The sequence below is a fragment of the Copadichromis virginalis genome, linkage group LG22 (genome assembly GCF_057382275.1).
Source record: "Copadichromis virginalis isolate Kocher_CV1m ecotype Utaka linkage group LG22, C_Virginalis_male_GT1.1, whole genome shotgun sequence".
In the NCBI taxonomy this organism is placed as follows: Eukaryota; Metazoa; Chordata; class Actinopteri; order Cichliformes; family Cichlidae; genus Copadichromis; species Copadichromis virginalis.
In genome coordinates this window covers 4,287,832-4,307,315 of record NC_140638.1, presented here as the reverse complement: position 1 = coordinate 4,307,315, position 19,484 = coordinate 4,287,832, and the positions used below count along the sequence as shown (strand labels likewise).

General features: G+C 41.7%; 1 protein-coding gene and 1 long non-coding RNA gene across 2 annotated transcripts in view; one reads left to right on the top strand and one right to left on the bottom strand.

Annotated features, from left to right (window-relative positions):
* grin2da (glutamate receptor, ionotropic, N-methyl D-aspartate 2D, a) overlaps positions 1–13,624 on the top strand; it is a 282,945-nt gene extending 269,321 nt beyond the window's left edge. The window contains exon 19 of the mRNA XM_085446989.1: positions 5,401–13,624. Within this exon, the coding sequence (XP_085303115.1) occupies positions 5,401–8,568 (3,168 nt within the window). The 3' untranslated portion in view covers positions 8,569–13,624. The remainder of the gene's footprint in view (positions 1–5,400) is intronic.
* A 5,164-nt stretch (positions 13,625–18,788) lies between these two features.
* Positions 18,789–19,283, bottom strand: LOC146682470 (uncharacterized). Its single transcript, XR_014917761.1, has 2 exons — positions 19,111–19,283; positions 18,789–19,028 (listed from the first exon to the last, which is right to left on the bottom strand). It is a non-coding gene; the product is annotated as an uncharacterized LOC146682470 (long non-coding RNA).
* Positions 19,284–19,484: the final 201 nt, after the last annotated feature.

Here is a 19,484-nt window from a genome sequence, read left to right as displayed (position 1 = left end):
ATGGTGGATAGATATCTAATGGTACTTTTTTGGATTCACTGACAAGATCCAAAACCACTGACTGAAATGAAGCTCCAAACCATGACAGAGCCAGTCACTGTGTTTTACAGATGCCTGTAGACACTCACTGTTATACATCCTTAGGTCCCGTGTCAGTGTTAGCTGGATTATTTCTTGAGAAAATAACAGATTCAGTTTAGGCCTGTTACGTCTTTTGTCTTCTATTTGTCTAGATCAACAGTCTCAAAGAACATACAGCACATGATACGCCAAGTTTCAGCTGATAGTTCTTTACAAATCAACTTCTTGGTACAATAATACTATTTTATGCTAAACATAACACTGGCTCATGTTTGAATGATGTGCTTTTTTGTTTAAATGGTTTAGTGTTAAGTGAATAAAGCAAAAAAGAAGAAGATAAAACCCTTAATGAGTGAAAAGGCAGCCAATATTGAAAGTCTAGCATACTAAGGGTTGGCTCAAGACTTTCACACAGCAGGATTAAATCTTTCTTCACTCAGGGAACGATTTGCTTGTTGCACTGATAGTTATTCACTGTTGAACTTTTCCTAATTGGTCACTCTCACTCATCTCAAAGTTGAGAATAGTTTTTTAGGACCCGCCCCCCTTTGTGCTGTCAGTAATGTTTTTTCAACTGTAATTACCTGGATTCAGCTTAACTTTTAGGAGACTTTTTAGGAGACTGATGAAAATGTTCCACACTGCAGTGCAGGACGTACCAGAATATATTGTGGTAAACCATGTGTTTTTCATATGCTCAGACTGACTACTTATTTTTGCTTTGGAGTCGATGCCAGATGAAAAGATTTCAGTGAAGGACTTGCTCACTCTTTTGCTACTTTGAAATAATATGCATGAATTTAAAACCAAAGATGCCTAACGATGGTTTGGATAAGTATAGTTTATCCCTGCCAGATGTAAAGAAAATGCTCAAAAGTACCAGTAAGAAGTGAGAAATAAGCACATGAATGTTTTCATTCATTTTGAGCCACAGTGAAGCAGCTGATCTCACTGATTTGTGCACTCTCACATGAGAAGGGAGAACTAATCAGTGCAATTTGTTAAAAATTCACAAAAGTGTGCTCAAGGAGAACTGGTAAATGATTTCTGCAGGCCTTATGTTGTGACAGACTCAAAGGTGAAGACATATTTGCTAATCTACTGTTCTTTTTTTTTTTTTTTGGCACAAACAACACAATGAATATCCATCAGTGCTTACAGCCTTGAGGTTCACTCAAAAGAGATAGAAGGTTAATAGACTGTTTTCAGACACAATCAAGATGTGGACTGTGCAGAATTGGATACCAATATCAGGACTTTTTTTCTTGCACTCAGCAGGGACAAGAGCAGACAGCCAAAAACGGGAACATCAGCAATCTTTATCCTTGGCATTGTTCCAGGGTTAACCCAAAGGTCCAGGGCAGAGTGATCACTTAGCTGTTGCACGTCTATTTTCTTTTACTGCCAGTACAGTTTTTGCAAGTTCAGCTTGGGGTCATGGAAATACTTTGTGCATATGTTGCAGTGAAAAACAGAAGAAAGAAGAAAGTGATGAGAGAAGAAATGACTAGAAAGATGAGAACTGGGAGTAAACAGGAGGTATCAAAAGGGATGAAAAGGGGATGGATGGTGTAGTGGGAGGGAGGAAGTGAGGAGAAGTGGAAAGGTAAGGGAGGGGAACTTTGAGATAAGAAAAGAGTTGGCTGAGGAGACAGCTGGAGGTTTGGATGGTGGAGGTAGTGGAGCATAACAGGAGTTGGACGGGGATGCCGGAAGGAGGTGGAGGAGGAAAAGAAAACACAGGGACAGATAGGAGGAGGAATGACAGAGGTGAGGTGGAGGGGAGGGTGAGACTGTTGAAGTGTGAAGCAGGCTTCATCGAGCACTGCAGAGATATTTTTATTTGTCAGAAGATGCTGTGATGCCTGATGTGTACCTGTGGCTGTAACTGTAATACCACCATGTTGGAAGGAAAACAAAAGATTGATTTATTAGCTCCTCCTGTGACACAATGCAGCAGAAATGGCTAATTTACACAGATGGGAACACTGGGGTGTTTATTTCTGACATTTGGGATCCATCATACTGTATGAGTAGACTACTCAAGTGCCACTAGAGTCTGAGTCTACTAAGTATTGCTTTTCCACTGTATAGTACGCATTCTTCTACAATAGATTTAGTGACGCAAATGTAGATTTGTAGGTCTGTGATACAACAGAATAGAACTTATTTGGAAAGCGTCATAAAAGGAAGGTCGAGATTTGATCATTGCATTGCACTGATTATGCACACCTGACTTTAAGGAATTTAACCTAAGTAAATTCAATGTTTAGCTTTTTTACGCTTTGATATAGTGAAATGTATCCATGTGGACTGTTTTAGTGATTTGCCTGATTTTGGTGAGATCTGCTGATGCGAGATGTCTCCTTTGTGTTTAGTATAATGGAACTAAAAAGCCCCGGCCTTGTGGTACCAGAAAAAAATAATAATGAAAGGAAAAACTCAGCAGCACTGTTTCTTTCCAGAAGTCATGACTCAGACACAAAAACACCCACAAATCTTCTTGTTGCAGATTTTGTAGGAACTATTTTCTTCTTCGTCTCCATCCACCAGCCAAAGTAAGTGTGCAGATAGCTAGCAGTTGAGCTAAGCTTAAGGGGACCCCAGTAATAAAGGAGTATAATCTGGCAGAAAGAAATACTTTAGATTAAATGTTTTTTTATAAACTAGAGGGAAAAGACTGTTCCTTTAATGTGCACGTACCACACACACATTAACTGTGGTTAAGTGTACTGCCTGGAGTGATCATTTAGGAGGCATGACACATAATGATCCAACTGCTTACTGAATTCAGCAGATAATTGTCTCACATAGACACAGTCATATATTACATGGAATTTGTACTGGGGATATGGAAGGGTAAAGATGCTTCCGTATCTGTTTTAAGTGATTCCTGACATTTTTATTCTCTCTGTTACTCTGTTAGGTATGTCAGGTAATATGTGTGTACAAGTGCATCTGTTGGTTCTGTGTGTAATGATACAAGAACCAAGTGTGATTTTCTGTATGCACTTATATTTGTTTTTACCATCTTGGTGAAAATCTATTGTGTTCTTTGCAATCTTTGATATCCATGCACGTATTCCCTGTTGGGCTTGCTGTCAGATCCTTTGGAGTGCACGTTAACCTTCCTTCATACATTCAGAACGTTTCAGGATTTTAGAAAACTCTAGTCTCTAGATCTCTAGACCTTAAGAATAAAAATATCACTTAGATGTAGAAGGCCCAGTTAGCTTCTACCTCCTGTGCTATATCCAATGCTTGCTGCAAAGTCTTTGCAGCTGGCCTGCTTTAACCCAGTCAGAGACTCCCAAGTTTCAATTTCACAGTGTACTGCGCCCCATGCTCTGGGGACTGCGATAGCACTTCTGCCACTAGGTTTGCTGATTCATGGGTCCAGAACGGCCATTATTACAGTCCCTCCATCAGATCTGGGTTCGGGTGAGGAGTGGAGATTCACAGGAAGTTCCACACATTTTATCATTGAGATCTGGCAGATATTGGTAGATCATATAAATCATTCTCACATGTGAGGAATAATGGAGTTGTTTTTTTTTTCCTTTCTTTCTTTGATTTACATAGTACAGTAAGCTGTAACAACACAAAGGCAGGAGAGAAAGAGCATCCAGACACAGCAGAGATGGAGTTGCTCACCTAAGACAAAGTTAGAATTGATTACTCCTGTTTGGGATTTAGAATTGCAAAAGTTTTAAAATGTTTAAAAATGTTATGATGCGCCAATAATTTACCCATCAGTCTGACTCACCCGTGTCATGTGTTATTCATAAGTTTTGCTGAAAGGTTGCTGAAGAGATGGAAAATACTTGACTGGTGATTTTAAAGTGCTCTCTCCAGTTTGGAGTAGTTCATTAAAACCAAGTAAGAACAATCTTTATTCTTTTTTTTCTGCTCAAATGACAGAAAATAACAACAGCAGTACATTTGAAAGTGAGCCTTTCTGTCCTGATATTTTCTAGCCAGAATGGAAGGTAGTCCAAAATATTTAATATGAGAAAAAAATATCAAGATTTAATTTTATATCCATGTTTAAGTATAAGTATAAGTACAAAAAAAATCTTTCTTTTTTGTTTTCTGGACAGTTTTTTTTACAATAACATGGCAGAAAAATTGAAATCTACACAAAGTTTTAGAAGCAGAATTGTTTTTGTTGCCACTGAAATCTCCTCTAGTTAAGATCAAAGAAAATATTTTAATCTTAATTTGTGCATTGGGAAAATAAGCAGTGTGAACACATGAAGCTTGTGTTTAGTTTCAGTTAAGTAACCAAACTGGCAGCTGGAAAGAAGAGCGGTTCAGTTAAATGAAGCTTCAGTCACCATTTGTTTTATTGCTCAGTGACAAAATAGTTTTTGTTGCTTCTGCTCTCCCCTTTGTTTTGACTCCTCTCCAGAAGCTGGATACTACTTGCACATAGCGCTCTCTTCAATTGATTTTCACAGTGCTTTTGGAGAAAACATAGTCCTGTTCCAACTGAGTGACACTTTGTTTGCTGAAAGCTTTGTTTGGTTTCATAGTGGGAAAATTGACAATCCCAGAAGCCTGGTAAACTCAGTCCAAAGTTGTGTTTGTTTTTTTCCCCAAAACTCATTAATATTTAATGGGCAGTACTCTTTGACTACTCTCTTCAGATGAGATATGACCGCGCAGAAAACAATAGGTAGTTGGAAACCACCTACAGCAAATTCCCACCATTCTGAGAGAAAGGAAAATTAGTTATTTACAGAATAGAATCCATTTGTTTTGAACCTGCTAAGCTACGGAGTCTGTGTTCTCAGTCTGAATAATATTCTGGTAAAAAGTTACAATGCAGGCAATTTTAACTCATGCTCTGTGAGGTATCTGTAGCAGCTGCCTGAAAGAGACTTTCTTTATAACACTATGCAGTATCTCATTAACACTATTATTCTATTTTTATGGTCTGTAACGATACATTTACCATCAACAGAAGTGTGTTTATAAAAATGTGTCTCTCACACTTGTCGAATGTACAAAAACACATTGTTTAGTGTCAGTTGAAAATGGGTTGAAGAATGGATCTTGATTTTTAGAATGCTAGTAAAGGTTGAACTCATGGTCCTGCTGTACTGTATTTCATCCATACACAGTCTTCTGTGGATAGCTTTCACATGGTTTGTAAAGATATCAGATCAAAGCTGCTCTGTGGGTTTCCTTTTCAAAATTGGGGATGTCAGGCTCTCTGTGTCTCTCTGTCTCTGACACATAGACACACAGTTCTTTCTTATCATACTTGACAGCCTGCTGGTCTAATTACAATCTCTCTGTTATCTCTCCACCCAGGGGATGTACAGTTGCTGCCAGTTTGAGGATGAGACAACACCGGGAGGGAGCAAAAGCTCTTTGCCCCAGTACCACACCGTGACCAACATGCCTAGTGCACCCCAACAACACCTTGTTACAGCCACAGTAAACAACACAACTGCCATTGCCATGGTGCAGCAGCAACAACCGCAGAAGCACCACCAACAGCAACCAGGGCAGACCTATACCACTATGTTGCCTGGGTCTCCGCCAACTGCTGGACACTCAGCAATGGCTCTTGGTCCCTCAACTAGTCCCTTACTAGAGGGCCCCATGCCTTGCTCCACTTTCTTGCCTCGACATGACCGCAGACTGGCTGTGGTTGATCGCTGGAACAGGCCAAAGCCAGAAAAGGTTGTGAGCACAGGCAGTTCTGGAGGCGTTGGTGTTGGAGGGATAGCTGGTGGGATCACTGAACTACAGGCCCAGCAGCAGTATCAACAAAACCTTGGGCAGCACTGGAGCCTGCAAGGAGGAGTTGCAGGTGGAGCAGTGGGAGTAGGTGACACAGGGCTAGATGAATATAAGCGCTACTATGGTCCTATTGATCCAGAGGGGCTAGGATCTAACTCGGACCAACAGGCAGGGGGCCCCCAGCAGACTCCCAAAGCCAATTCTCGAGGCCCCAAGGCCTCAGGTATGCCAAGGCTACCTCCTAAAGGCTCCCAACAAGGCCCGGGGCACCTAATCTCCAAGCCTCCTCCACCAATCCCATCTTCTCCACGAAGGCCTCCCTTCTGGCGACGAGGCAGCTTAGCTCAGACAAGAAGAAAAGGCTCAGGAGGTCCCCTGTATGAGAACATCCTCCCTCTGGGGAGGCGAGGAGGTGGGCGATATGGAGCAAGTGATGGAGGTGGAAGAAGAGGACGTCGTCCCCCTCCACCTCCACCTCTTCCTGCCCCTCTTTCTTCTCCAACACACACCCCTACCACTCCCTCGTCCCCATGCCATTTCTACTCGTCTTGTTCCAGTGCCTCGTCTTCTTCCTCTTCTTCCACATCATCCTCATCCTCTTCTTCATCCTCAGTGTCACTTTCTCGTTCAAACTCACCTTCTTCTTGCTCAAGTGACAGCTCCTACAACTCCTCGCTTAGTTTTCGGTATCGAGCAGGTGATCGGGATTTTATCGTAGATGATGAATATGACTCAGATCTCCTTACAGAGGAGTCCAGCCTCCTTCTTGGGAGGAAGAAAATTCGATCACGCCGAATGTCATCGCGCTCACTGCCGTGCAGCCCGCCACCTCCACCAGTACCACCACGCAAACCACGGCCCCAAAGAGATTATGGTAGAGAGAGGACTGGCAGCCAACTGGCCCAGTTACAGGAGTGGTGGGCATCATGGGGTGACAGAGACCGAGGGAGAAGTGGAGCAACAAGCCGAGGAGAAGGAGGAGTGGGTAGAGAGGAGAAGAGACACCACAAAGAGAGGGAGCGTGAAAAAAAGAGAAGGAAGAAAGGTCGAAAGAAAAAGAAGAGGGAGGAGAGAGAGAGAGAAAGGGAGCGAAAGCGGCGCAAAGCAAAGAAAAAGAGGAAGAAAGATGATAAGATGAGGAAGAGAGACCGGAAAAGGTCAGAGCAGGAAGGAGGGGATCCTGAAAAAAGAGAGGAACTCAAATCAGGAACACCAGACTTCCCATCTTACCCAGCACTGAGGCGAGAGTCCTTTCGGAAAAAAAGTGAGAGCTCAGTGAGAAGTTACGGATGGAACATCCCAGGTGAAGATGAGCGAAAAGAAAGAGAAGAGAAAACCAGGGATGATGGGGAAGACAGCAGAGGAAAGGAAAGACACCACCGGCGAAGAAACAGCAAGCACTATCACAGCTCGAGCAGCAAGCCTTCTACATCAGTCAAGTTCTGGGGAGGGGGCAACCCATCCTCTGATGCCATTCCATCTGCCTTCCTGCCCTTGTTGCCTGCCTCTTCTAAAAGGAGGAAGAGTAAAAGTTCAGACAGGGATGCTCTAGGAGTAGAAGGAGAGAGGAGGCCATTGTTGGGACGGAATGAAAGAGTGGAGGTGCACTCCAAGGAGGGGCTGTCCTTCCATGAGTGGGAATCTGAAGTGGATGATGAAGAAGAAGATTCGGAGCGTGACAGGAGGAAAACAGAGCATGTGAAGAGGCGTGGAGGAGGAAGGACAATGTCTGATGATGAGCGTGAACGTGATAAGGTAGTCGGGATATATTCTGATGATGACGGTTCTTCAGGGGAGTTTGGGAAATTTGAGAGATACTGGGAAGATCACGAAGGTAGAGCAGTGGGAGGGATTGGAGGGGGAGGTTGGTTTTTCAGTACCTATCCTTCCCGGGAAAAAGCTGGCAGCATCAACAGCAGAGATGACCTGTTCCTGGAGCGAGGAGAGAGGTGGGGAACAGCGGAGAGTGGCTGGGGATCAGGGGGAGGTGGAGGTGGGGGAGGAGAGCGAGGGTGGGGATCAGGTTCGCACTGGCCCCCACCTCCTCTCACGCCACCTCCTCCTCGACGATACTGGTCAGTGGACAAGCTCCACATACAGGATGAGAAGAGGAGTAAGCGCAAATCAAAGGATAAGGGAAGAGGGCACGCTGCTTGTTCCTCCTGTCACTCCCCGAGACACCACCCACACTCCCATTCCTCCAAATGGGCTCGCGTAACTTCACAAAGCCAGGAAGAGCTTTACCACCACTGCCAGAGCTTTAGTGGTCCCATGAAGTCGAAACATGACTCTTCATCTTCGTCCAAACCCGATCGGTCACAGAATCCATCAAAATCTGGCAGCCAGTCAAACCTCAGTATCCAGCAGCGCACACAGAGAACAGACAGGGATCGAGATCGAGGAAGACAGGCTTCCCCTCCTCCAACACTTATCCCTAACATGCCACCTCCGCTCCCTGCCCTTCCAGCTCCACCCTCCTCATCTCTTTCTATACATGTTCCTCCACCTACTCCTTCCTCTTCTGTATCTTCTCCTTCTGTGGTCTCATCAACACCAGGGGCACCCCAAGCCTCGTCCATGGCTTCGGCAAGTGCCAAACTGCAGTACCAGAGATTGCGCTCTGTACCCCAGCCCCAGAGATTTCCTCAATCCCCTCATTTACCCCTCAAAACCAAGAGCCTTTGCTCCCGAAGGGGCTCTGCCCATTTCTCCAGTGTGGAGAGTGAGGTCTGAAGTTCAACAAGGTATCAAAAGTCATAAGAGAGAGCCCTTCGAGGCTAAAGCAGTTGAACTGGATTTGAATCTGCCCAGCAGCAAACATGCTGCCAAGCCAAGTCAGTACAGCATACGCACTGAGCCCTTTCCTAAAGTTCTGCACAAATAAACAAACCAGAAAGCCAAACAAACCCAATGGGGTAGGTCAAAGGAAAACATGAGCAATCTCTTGTTACTTCCTTTTATTCCTCTCAGTATGTGAAAGACTACAACCACAGTAACAACTTGCATTCTGAAGTAAGTTAACCAAGACACTGAAAGCAAATCAAACATCAAAAGTGGTACAAACGAAGGAGAATCCTTTGCTCTAGAAAGTAAAGGGCTTTGGATGTTGAAGCAGAGCAGTAGTTTGTATTCATAGGATTCTTAATGCTTACTGAGGGCTCAGGAACTTTGTAGTACTGTATACCTGCTGCTCTCAGAAGCCTTTAAAACAGAACACTTTCTTGCTTTTTGTTTTTGTGTTGTTTTTTTTCTTACACAAATCGCTTATCCCTTATTTCCCTATTTTTCGTTGTCCTTAACAAACTGTTTACACCCCCGCAGAACTGTGACGCCCGTTTGAGGCACCTTTGTTGTGTATGATCAATACCTTCTTGCTTAGAAGAAGAGGAGGGTGGTAACCACCTTGTCTTTTCCGGTGTCCGCTGTTTTTCTTTAGTTTACACCACTGCCCCCTTTCCCCAACGTATTCTATCCCCTTTATTTTTATTGTTTTGTTCTATTCTTTCAATGTGTTTTCCAATTCCTTTCCCGCCTTATTCACATGTCTACCTTGTCATCTCTCCTGTCATCTCCTCTCCCGTCCTCCCCTCTTGGCTCTTCTCCTTGATGTGATTATTCTGTGTGTCTGTGCTTTTCTGTGTTTGTATTTTTGACAACAGGGTAAGTCAACTGTGACTGATATTCTACTGGCTTAATGAAAAGCTGAGTGCCAAACTTAAGTAGAGCTCAACATCAATCTGTACAACGTTAGCAGCTGTGTTTCCTTTTATCTTGCGGAGTATTCCATCATCTCCAAAATATGCACACATGCTAACACTCACACACACACACACATACACGGACGCACACACACTCACATAAAGCTACATCCAATGACATGTGCAGCCTAAAAAGTCACTTCATCCAATCCTGGTTTTGAGCAATATCTTGTTCACCCTCTGTTCATGTCACAGCTTTATTCTTTAAAAAACCTTTACTTCTGTGTTGTAGTTGTTGTTGTTATTGATGGTGTTCTATATATCAAGACATGTATTAAATCAAATACAATGTAAGCACTGTGCCATACTACTCAAGCTTGGGTGCAAATGAAACATTCTCTCAACTACCTAACTGCGACAATGGAGTGTCTGTTTCCTCCCTGTATTCGACTGAATGTAAAGTCAGCCTCTAAACAAGTGTGCTGCAACAACAATTAAGACACTTTAAGAAGGAAATTGTAGCATCTCTGACAGTTTAGTGACAGAGCTCAGTTCCTGCTGACATAAACAACGCTGTACTAACCTGGTAAGGTAAGCTACTGAAAAAGCGAAGCTGCAATGGGTTATGGGTTAGAAATTACTTGATTTTTGTTTGCTTGTGTTAAACTTAGCAATCCAGGTTTTGCGTGGCATGATGGATCAGTCTAATACTTTACATGGGGCTACACGGATTGTTAGGCAAAGATGCAGGGAAATAAATACTTATAGCCTTATGCTAATTGCTCCTGCCATATGTTTTGTGTAAATTATGAAGTTTTAGTCAACATGTGTGGACAGGACGGTCAGGCAAGGATTCTATTGGAGCAAAATTAGACCTTGTACAAGTGCCGTTTTGATGTCAAAGAGATTATGGCTGTGTTGTTATGATAGCAGGGTTTGAGAAAGTGTTGGGTTTGAGTGTATAGAAGACACAGTAGAACCTCCTGTGATATTGTTTTTTTTGTTTGTTTTTAAGTATTTCTCACCTTGTAAATGTGTAACCAAGAGCTATAGCTTTTTAATCCATTACCGAGCTGACACCAGCAGTTACACTCCGATGTCAAGCACTTAGCAAGAGTAGTCTGTTAGAACCATCAACATTAGAATTCAGCATCAGGACACTGGACATCAGCGGAGTACAATTAAATAGGCAAGACCCGCCGGCACAATGCTGTTTGTGTTTTCATTTGGTCAAGGTGACTGAGCCAGCTTTCCCATTCGTCTGGTCAGATCATGTCGTTTGCCTCTAACTGCATCTGAGCCATAATTTACTTCAGCTGAAGAAAACAAAAAAAGAACTTATGTTTTTAACATGAACTTGCTGTGTAGAGTTTGTCTGACTTTCTTTTAACTAAAAATCTAGATATATATATTATATATATATATTTGTGGCGGTGGGTAGCGTTAGATAAAATTGTTGTTTAGCATCTTAATATTTGGGGATATTGTTTCTCATTTCCACTTCATTATAATAAAAAAAAGTATATAATTACTTTGTGTTAATAATCTTCACAGACCACAGGGAAGTTCCTTACACCAGATTATAGATTTCCATTCTTCAAACGTGAGACTGTATTACATCAAGTTATAGAGTTCAGTACTTATTACAATCAGCAGCAACAACATAACTGAAGTGAAAGCTGGAAAAGCATGAAGTGTAATATGTTTCTGTGCATTCACATCGCAAGCAATTCATGTTTGTTGCCAAAAATCACACTCAATACTTTAATCTTGTTTGGCGAGCACGCTTTCACTCCCAGCTCGTTTGATCAGAACTCTTTGAATGCATCATACTTGAATGCCCTGGCTATCCTTTAGCACAGGGGTGTCCAACTCCATTCCTGTCCTGCAGCTTTTAGACGCACCCTTGTTCCGACACACCTGAATCAAATGAAAGGCTTGTTATCAGGCCTTTGCCAAATGTGATGGCTGAAGAGGTAATCCATCCATTTGATTCAGCTGTGTTGGAGCAGGGATGCATCTAAAAGCTGCAGGACAGTAGCTCTCGAAGACTGGAGTTGGACACCCCTGCTTTAGCGTAACTGTTCAGCCTGCAGGGTTAGCTTTGTCATCATGCATGCATATTTTGATCCAAACCATGATCTGTTCCCAAAAGCCAAATGATTTTTGTGCCTAAATGATGAATGACAAACCAAAAACCAGTCAGTTAAAAAATAAAATTAGTTCACAAAACTCTAACACTGTATATGAAGCTCAGACAACTGGTCAAATGTCTGTTGATTGGTATCACCACTACCCTTTCTGCATGTCTTTTTTAGACTCTGTCACTTTTTCGAAAATGTTCGCACTCGGTGTTCAGTTTTGCCAGTGCAGTTGTGTAAATAGCACTGGTATTATTGATGCTAGGAATAAGAACATTAATTTGAGTGCAGAAGCCTTGTTGCTACACTCCTACACTAAAGTACTAGCTCAGTAACACAGCAGCTGCTAGCGGTGTGAATACAAAGCTTGGGTGTTTCATTAGAAAAATGAGCCACCGGCCTTTCCTTCTTTCCCCTTTCCTCTTTGTCCTCATGTCGATCCATTGCATCAGTGCGTGTCTGCCGCTGTAAAGCTGGTCTGTTTTTTAAAAGAAGAAGAGTATCTGTGGATATATTTATTTCATCAAAAAAGCATATCTAAATATATATATGACACTATATTTCAAGATTAAAATCTATGTTATATAAGTTTGTCTACTAAATTTACGGTATTATCTCAATGAGTGTGTCTTTTTTGTCCGTTTGTCCGTCTCTCCTTGTCTTGAAACTCCTGCACCGCTCCTTAGCGCCCAGTGAAAACAGAGACCAGTATGTAACTGTGTTTTTGCTCACTTAAGACCAACCATCCACCTCCATTAGCTATGTACTGTAGCTAACATTTAAGGGTTCATCAAAGTGACAACATGGAGGGGTGCGTGAGTGTCTTACGACCGTGTCACTGTAGCAGTGGTGGCATGTGTTTGATTACCCAGAGGGGCCTTTATTTTTGGTTTGGGCTACAGATTAATGACTAATTAAACCTTTTATGGATACAGCAGCTTTTACCACAACTCTCACTTGTGTAGGCGGGGGTCACATTCTTGACCCTGTTTTGGGTTCTCCAGACCCATGACTTTATACCTTAGTGTAGAGTGAGGTGACCTCTTTAAAAAAAACAATGTAGCGAGCAGCACAGGCTTCTTTTTTTTCTCCTTTGCTCTTTTGCATCTCTTAGTAGCTGTATTGCTATACGAACCATGCACAGCTACCCCTGCCAACCAACCTATATGGTAAATACTGTATAAGGACTTTGATATCCATACATAGTGTGTTGTATCTGCCAAGCTGCTGTGCTATAAAACAAAACAAAAAAAAAAGGAAAAAAATAGTTACACACAACAAACACAAAGTTTCTTTCTTAATTTTACAAAACTGGGGAAGCTAATACGACACATGTCAGGGGCAGAGCCAAATCTGCTAGTGTGGTTTCCACTAAGGCCAAAAATGGTCGAACCAGGGCTTTACTTTGATCATCATATTTTCAGACAACATAAACGATATCGCCACTTTTTGCCAACAAGAAAGTAAAGGCTCCAAATGTAGAACATCTTATAATTTTACATGTTTAAGATGCATTCAATGTATAGTATTCCTCTATGGACACTGATATATTCATATTCCAAAGTGTGTTTAAGTGTATTTAAAGCTTCTAACATTTATTGCATTTATTGTTCCTGAGCCCTGGCAAGCCCAGTTTTAGCCTGCAGTGGGAGGATGTCCACAATTTCTGCCTGTATGCCTCTGAACAATGTCTCAAGGCCTTGTAATAATACTGCTGTTTTGAGTGACTGTATGGGTTGATGGCTGGTGGTGCTGCACTTTATTGTCAGCACCTCACACACACGCAAAGACATGTGTACACACACAAACACAGACACACACCACACACACGCACAGATGTGGTTAGATGTTGCCATCCCTCTGCTTCAGCCACATCTACCACCAGTGGGGATAATGACAATACTGCGCTGTACTGCAAGCAGGACAAAAATAAAATGATTTTAATAAAGAACTGAAGCAATGGTCTGATTTTATTTTCAGCTTTATTTTTTCTTGACATTCGAGGATCTTGGCTGATGCTTGCCCCAGAACATGTAAGGGAAAAGACTTGTTCTTAGCCAGGTGAGGAAAGAAACAACACGATTTTTAGTATCATTTAAGTCATTTTAGTAACGAAATGATAAAAGTGGTGGGAAAATATGTTAGTCTACCATGGTGAATTTCTACCCTGACAACATGTTTAAAAAAATCATAAAGGTAGGTTAAATCTGAGGAATGATTTGTTAGATTCAGGTGGATTTTTGTGTGTGCGTGAGTTGTTTGAGATAAACTAGGAAGGCTAACTAGCCTGTCATGTGACATGTGTGTTTGTTTGAATTTTACATGTAAGAGGTCAGCATGGTAGAACTCTGCATAAGAGATACATGATGCTAGTGAAATGCACAGCAGTTTCTTGGTGTATCTTCTGCAGACAGAGTGACTGTAACCCAACACCTTGGTTAATGCTGGACTGAAACTGAATTGTGGGGATAGGTTAATTGGAAAATCTAAATCACCCATAGGTGTGAATGCGGGAGTGAATGAGAGTGCGAATGGTTGTCTGTCTCTGTGTGTTGGCCCTGCGACAGACTGGCGACCTGTCCAGGGTGTAACCCCGCCTCTCGCCCTATGACAGCTGGGATAGGCTCCAGCACCCCCCGTGACCCTGAAATGGATAAGCGGAAGCGAATGGATGGATGAAACTGAATTGAAAATTGATCTCTCAGACATAAGTAATGAACAATGTGGTGGCTAGTTTAACACAGTTTAACGCATGTAGAGCTAAGCAAGGAAATGATAATAGGGCAAAAATCCAAGAAGGCCAATGACGTTTCCCTGCTAAATGCAACAGAAATGATGGAAAAGAGGGGGAGAAAAGGCAAAGATAAAGTAAATCAGTTAGAGAACAAGTGACAGAACTAGGCAATGAAGAAAACAAGGGAAGTGCCAGTTGAAGACACCAACGCTGATAGAGATGACTAAAGAGAGATGTAGAAGGAAGCGGAGAAGTGACTCTCTGCAGGACAAGATAGAGGCAGTTGTCATTTCTGCCGACAATAGGCCACCACAGAGCATTGCCTGTTTTAGGAGCACAGCAGATATGGAAAAATCACTCTCTCACACACACTCGCACACATTATTCACCTCCGTCTCTTGCTATCCTTCAAAGAAACATATTGCAGTCATATTATCAGCCACACAAAGCACACACACTTTCTCCCTCTCACTCAGCAGGAATTGCCTTCTAATACTCCTTCTGTTTGACGTTTTGCAGTCCTATACTTAGACAGCAGGTTCAGGAGTTCAAATGTGTTGACTGTAAATGGAAAGCACACACAAAGGCGACGCACTAAATTTCTGCTGTCAAGTGTTTGCGCACTTTGATTAATGCCTCCTCTTAATGTCTCTCGTGGGGTGCCAACCAGCATACATGTGTGTCTACAACCCCCCAACTCAATAACTTCCTCTGTGAAAGGTCGTAAAATGTCACAGTTACAGTTAATCAAGATGGAGCTTTTCCCCCGCAAAGCACTCAGTGTCATATTTATGAGACATCTTGATTTGTTTTCATAAATATTAAATTGCATTAACACTCATCACCAGATTTCAGCAGTTCAGGAATCTTTTTTTCATCAGTGAAATCAGGTCAAAGGTCAAACATTTCCGATAAAAATACGAATGCAGTTGGACTGATCAAGCCCCGTCAGTTTAGGTCTTTATCAGTTGGACTCATTCACTGCTTCCAGTCTGCATAACATATTCGATTGCACTGTTTATGCAAAAGCTCTATTATTAATTCTTAAGAACGAATCGCTGCCAGTCATAATTTAAGTTCAGTATTTGCAGCCGTTGATTGACACTCACTGATATCCAGTAGCACTACATGTAGTTTGTGCAGTTTTTACCTCAGAAAATAAGGGTTGCAGAAGGTAGCAGGGCTTTATTTGAAACAATGCATCAAAAGCAGCATTACTGGATTTGGTGTACGAATTAAAGCACTCTCTGTATTTGTTTCAATTTAACAGACACCCTTCATTTCTCACCATGGCTTTTATTGAGAAACATTTGTAAGACTATGTTGTGAAAACCCACATAGTGACAATAGACCAAGGCATTTATTATTTGCTGTGTTGTTGATGGGCAGAATTTTCATGCATTAGTTGTTAAAAGGTACTGTTAGCAATTTTGGGGGTTATTTAATAGAAAAAAAGGATACTGGGCTGGTAAATATACGTAGATGAGTGTGTAATTATAATTTCCATCAAACTGTAGCATTTCCATAAAGTTGTAAATAACACATTAAAAATGCATCAGAGTGGGTTTGCCTCACCATATGAATATAGTGGCAGGAAATGACATCTCCCTTCTGAATAATCACATTTAGTAATGTGGCTAGAGATTGGTCAAGTAGGTGAAACACTAACAGAGGTGAAGCCGTAGGTGTTTGCTGTGGAGGGGCATTTAAATTTGTGTGCACCTTCAGACTCAGTTTTACAGCTGGAGATGGAGTCCCCTTCACCAAAGGTATAAAAACCTGAAATAGTGAGACAATGCTACTGCCATCCTAATAAAATGTCACCTTTTTCTTCCTCACCTCTAGCCTCATCTCCTGAGCTGATGTCAGGGCTCTAACACACAGAAACATGCAGAAAAACATGCTGGGTTGCCACAGTCATCATCATTTACAGTCTGAATGTAATATTTTTGATGAATATTTTCTGACTAAAAAGCTGCCACATCACCCACCATAGCTAGAATTATGCACTTGAACTGGGAAAGAGAAGAAAACAGTATTCAGATGATTTCAATCTGCAATCTACTGACATGTAGCAGAGTCAGCAGATCATTGGCGACTTTTACATGCTATGTGCATTGGTGAACCTCTTTGTAATGTTGTATTGTCTAAAATGTCCTGTTACAGTGGTTCCTAAATGCTTCCATGTTGCAAGAATACCATGTATAGCTGATTGTGGAATATCTGGGAAACAAGAAATTAGAGCTAAACCAATGGTGGGACCCTTTTACAGTACCGCATTCAAACTGAGTAAGCTCTTTAAAATAACCTGTTCTTTCAAAAATAATTGTAAAGGGAGACTGCATGTTCAGGTGCTTGATTTTATAGGACTCCTGACTGAAAATATCTGAATTCAAAGAGGCATGCTGAAGTACTTTAGTCTGCCCACATAGTGTATGTGCCCAGCTTAAGGTGAAAAAAACAACCAATGCAAATAAATTCTAAACAAAATCTAAACAATGCCTCTTTGCATAAGGGCATAATATTAAAAAGGACAAAATCAAACATGGACCCAGTTGGTTAATTATTAGTAATTCAGTCTCTATCTGGAAGGTTTCCATGTGAAATACATGTATGACTGAAAGTGTTCACTTCATCAATAAGATGGCCACTTATTGGGAACTGGGGTAAAAAGTGAGTGGGTGGCAGCATGTAGAGAGGTTGACACTATCGCTTCACAAGCAAAACATTAGTTTTGGATAGCTGGTAGCATTTGTGAAAATGGAGGGATGGATGTTTTAAAACCTTGAAACTGTTGTGTGCTGGTGTTGGTTCAACTTGATTCAACTTTACACTGCCAAGCACGATGAAATTGTCTTGCACAATGGTCTGACCTTAGCTCTAATTGGTCTAATTGCTGGTTGAGTGATCTGTTATCAGTTAATATTTGTGTATGAAAACCTCGGTGCTCTTGTAGCTGAACAGGAGTAAATTCTTCTGTGTTATGTTTGCAAGTTCAGCTGAGTGGACTGAAAATGAGGAAGCAATGTAACAAACAGCAAAAACAGGTTTTAATGAAAAACTGGTATACACAAAGCTCAAAGGGAGATTCAGTACAATCCAAAATAAGTCATCCAAAAAATAAACATAAGATAACAGTAATAATAATGATAAACAGGAAAAGAATTTAAGCCAAGGATCATAAAAAGCATGCCGGTGATTAACTAGGCTGGGAAAACGGCCGGGGAATACTGATGAACTGACAAAGTCTAGAAGAAGAAGACAGTGGACCCACACACACACACACACACACACACGAACATACACACAGAGCTAAGTGGAAAACAAGACAGTTGAAAGTAATCACTGTGGGGCAGGCAGTCAATCTGGTGGAAAAAAAAATTAAGCTCAGAAGTACAGTGAAATAAAAAATTATTTTAAAAAAAGGGACAATAAATACACAAACAACAAATCTGAAAACTGTGACATGAAGTCTGTAAACAAAACAGTTGTTTTACAGACAGCTATGAGTATGAACCATGGCCAAATGTTTAGTGATAACACTGATTTATGTCCTTAATACATATTTATGTAACTATAACAGTATCCTTTCTCTAACTAGAGAAAAAGAAAACAGCGTTAGACATGATGACAACTCAATTTAATTTGCAAAAGTTGCAATGAATACATTTTAGAAAGAAAAGAGATAGACATACTTGTCACAAGGGTTTAAGATTTATCAGCATTGACAAAGATGCGGTGTGACCTCATACAGAAGTCGCCTATTTCCCACTTTTCTGTGCAAAGAAAAAATGAAATGGAGAAAGATGAGAGAGAAAACTAGTCAAAATATTGCAAGTCAGCTACTGAGATAAAATTATGAGTGAAGCATATTTAAATCTAAAAACAGCACACATCACTTTGCTACAGTTTCTGGGTTGAGCAACAGGTTTGCAAAATGGTTTGAAGTTCATTTGTTTGGTGGGAAGTGCCCTGCAGCAACGTGCATATAAATTCAGCCATATGACTGAGCCTCCTATCTATCCTATAAGTGCAGTGTTTGGGTAACGAACCAAGGTGTTCAAACATTTTCCTGCTTTGTTGATACTGAACACAACCTTGGTAATGTACAAGAAAAACATCAAGCAGTCACAGTTTGGTTGTGCTAAAAATGTAGACATACTGCCAAACAGCTGCCTGGTTCAATTTATTAACAGCAGTAAAGAAAGCAATAAATGCGTAAGTTACTGATTCACCTGCATGGGCTTTATTGCAAGTCAGTTCATGAATTGATGCTCACACCAGAGTTTTCTCCATGCAGGTTTTAGAACCAATTCAATTTTTTATTTATATACTGTCATGGCTACTGAACGGACTCACGCGCAGACAGTTCTTTCAAGGAAACAAAAAGGGGATTTATTTACAATAGGGATCACCTTAGTGCAAAATATATGTACAGTGAGTTGGGAGGGGGTCCAGGGCTCCAGGGAGAGAAGGGGGGGGGAATCCACACACACGCTTCCTCTTCCACTCAGTCACCGCCACCGCTCCTCCGCACACACGCACTCCTCTTCAGCCGCACTCGCTCCAACACTCCACACACTGCCCCACTTGGACAGGTCCGGTGATTCGGTCCAGAATCTACAGACAGAAGGTCAAGGTTAGTTCCACAACATAAAACACATGTAAGCGATTCTTCTTTGAATATGCCGCGAGCACGAACTCAGGTGGTTCGACGTTCCAGCGGTGAGCTGCTCTGTGCCACTGCCTTAAATAGCAGCTGGGGAAATCAGCCAGATCAGCCGCAGGTGGACACCATCACACGGGTGCGTGGGCCAAGAGTGAGAGCCCGTAATGAGCTCCACCCAGGCAGAGAGGAGGAGGAGAGACAAAAAACCAAAACCAACAACAACAAAACCTGTAGCCAGCGTGGGCCAACCAGAGAGACACGGGGACCGTGACATATACGTTATCCGATATATTACCTGCTACAAAGTGACTGAGCCAAGAAGAATGAAACAATAAAGAAAAAAGCATTGATGATTTAGTTTAATAATTAGGCTAGAGTACCATAAACAGTCAAGGTAGTGGCTTATC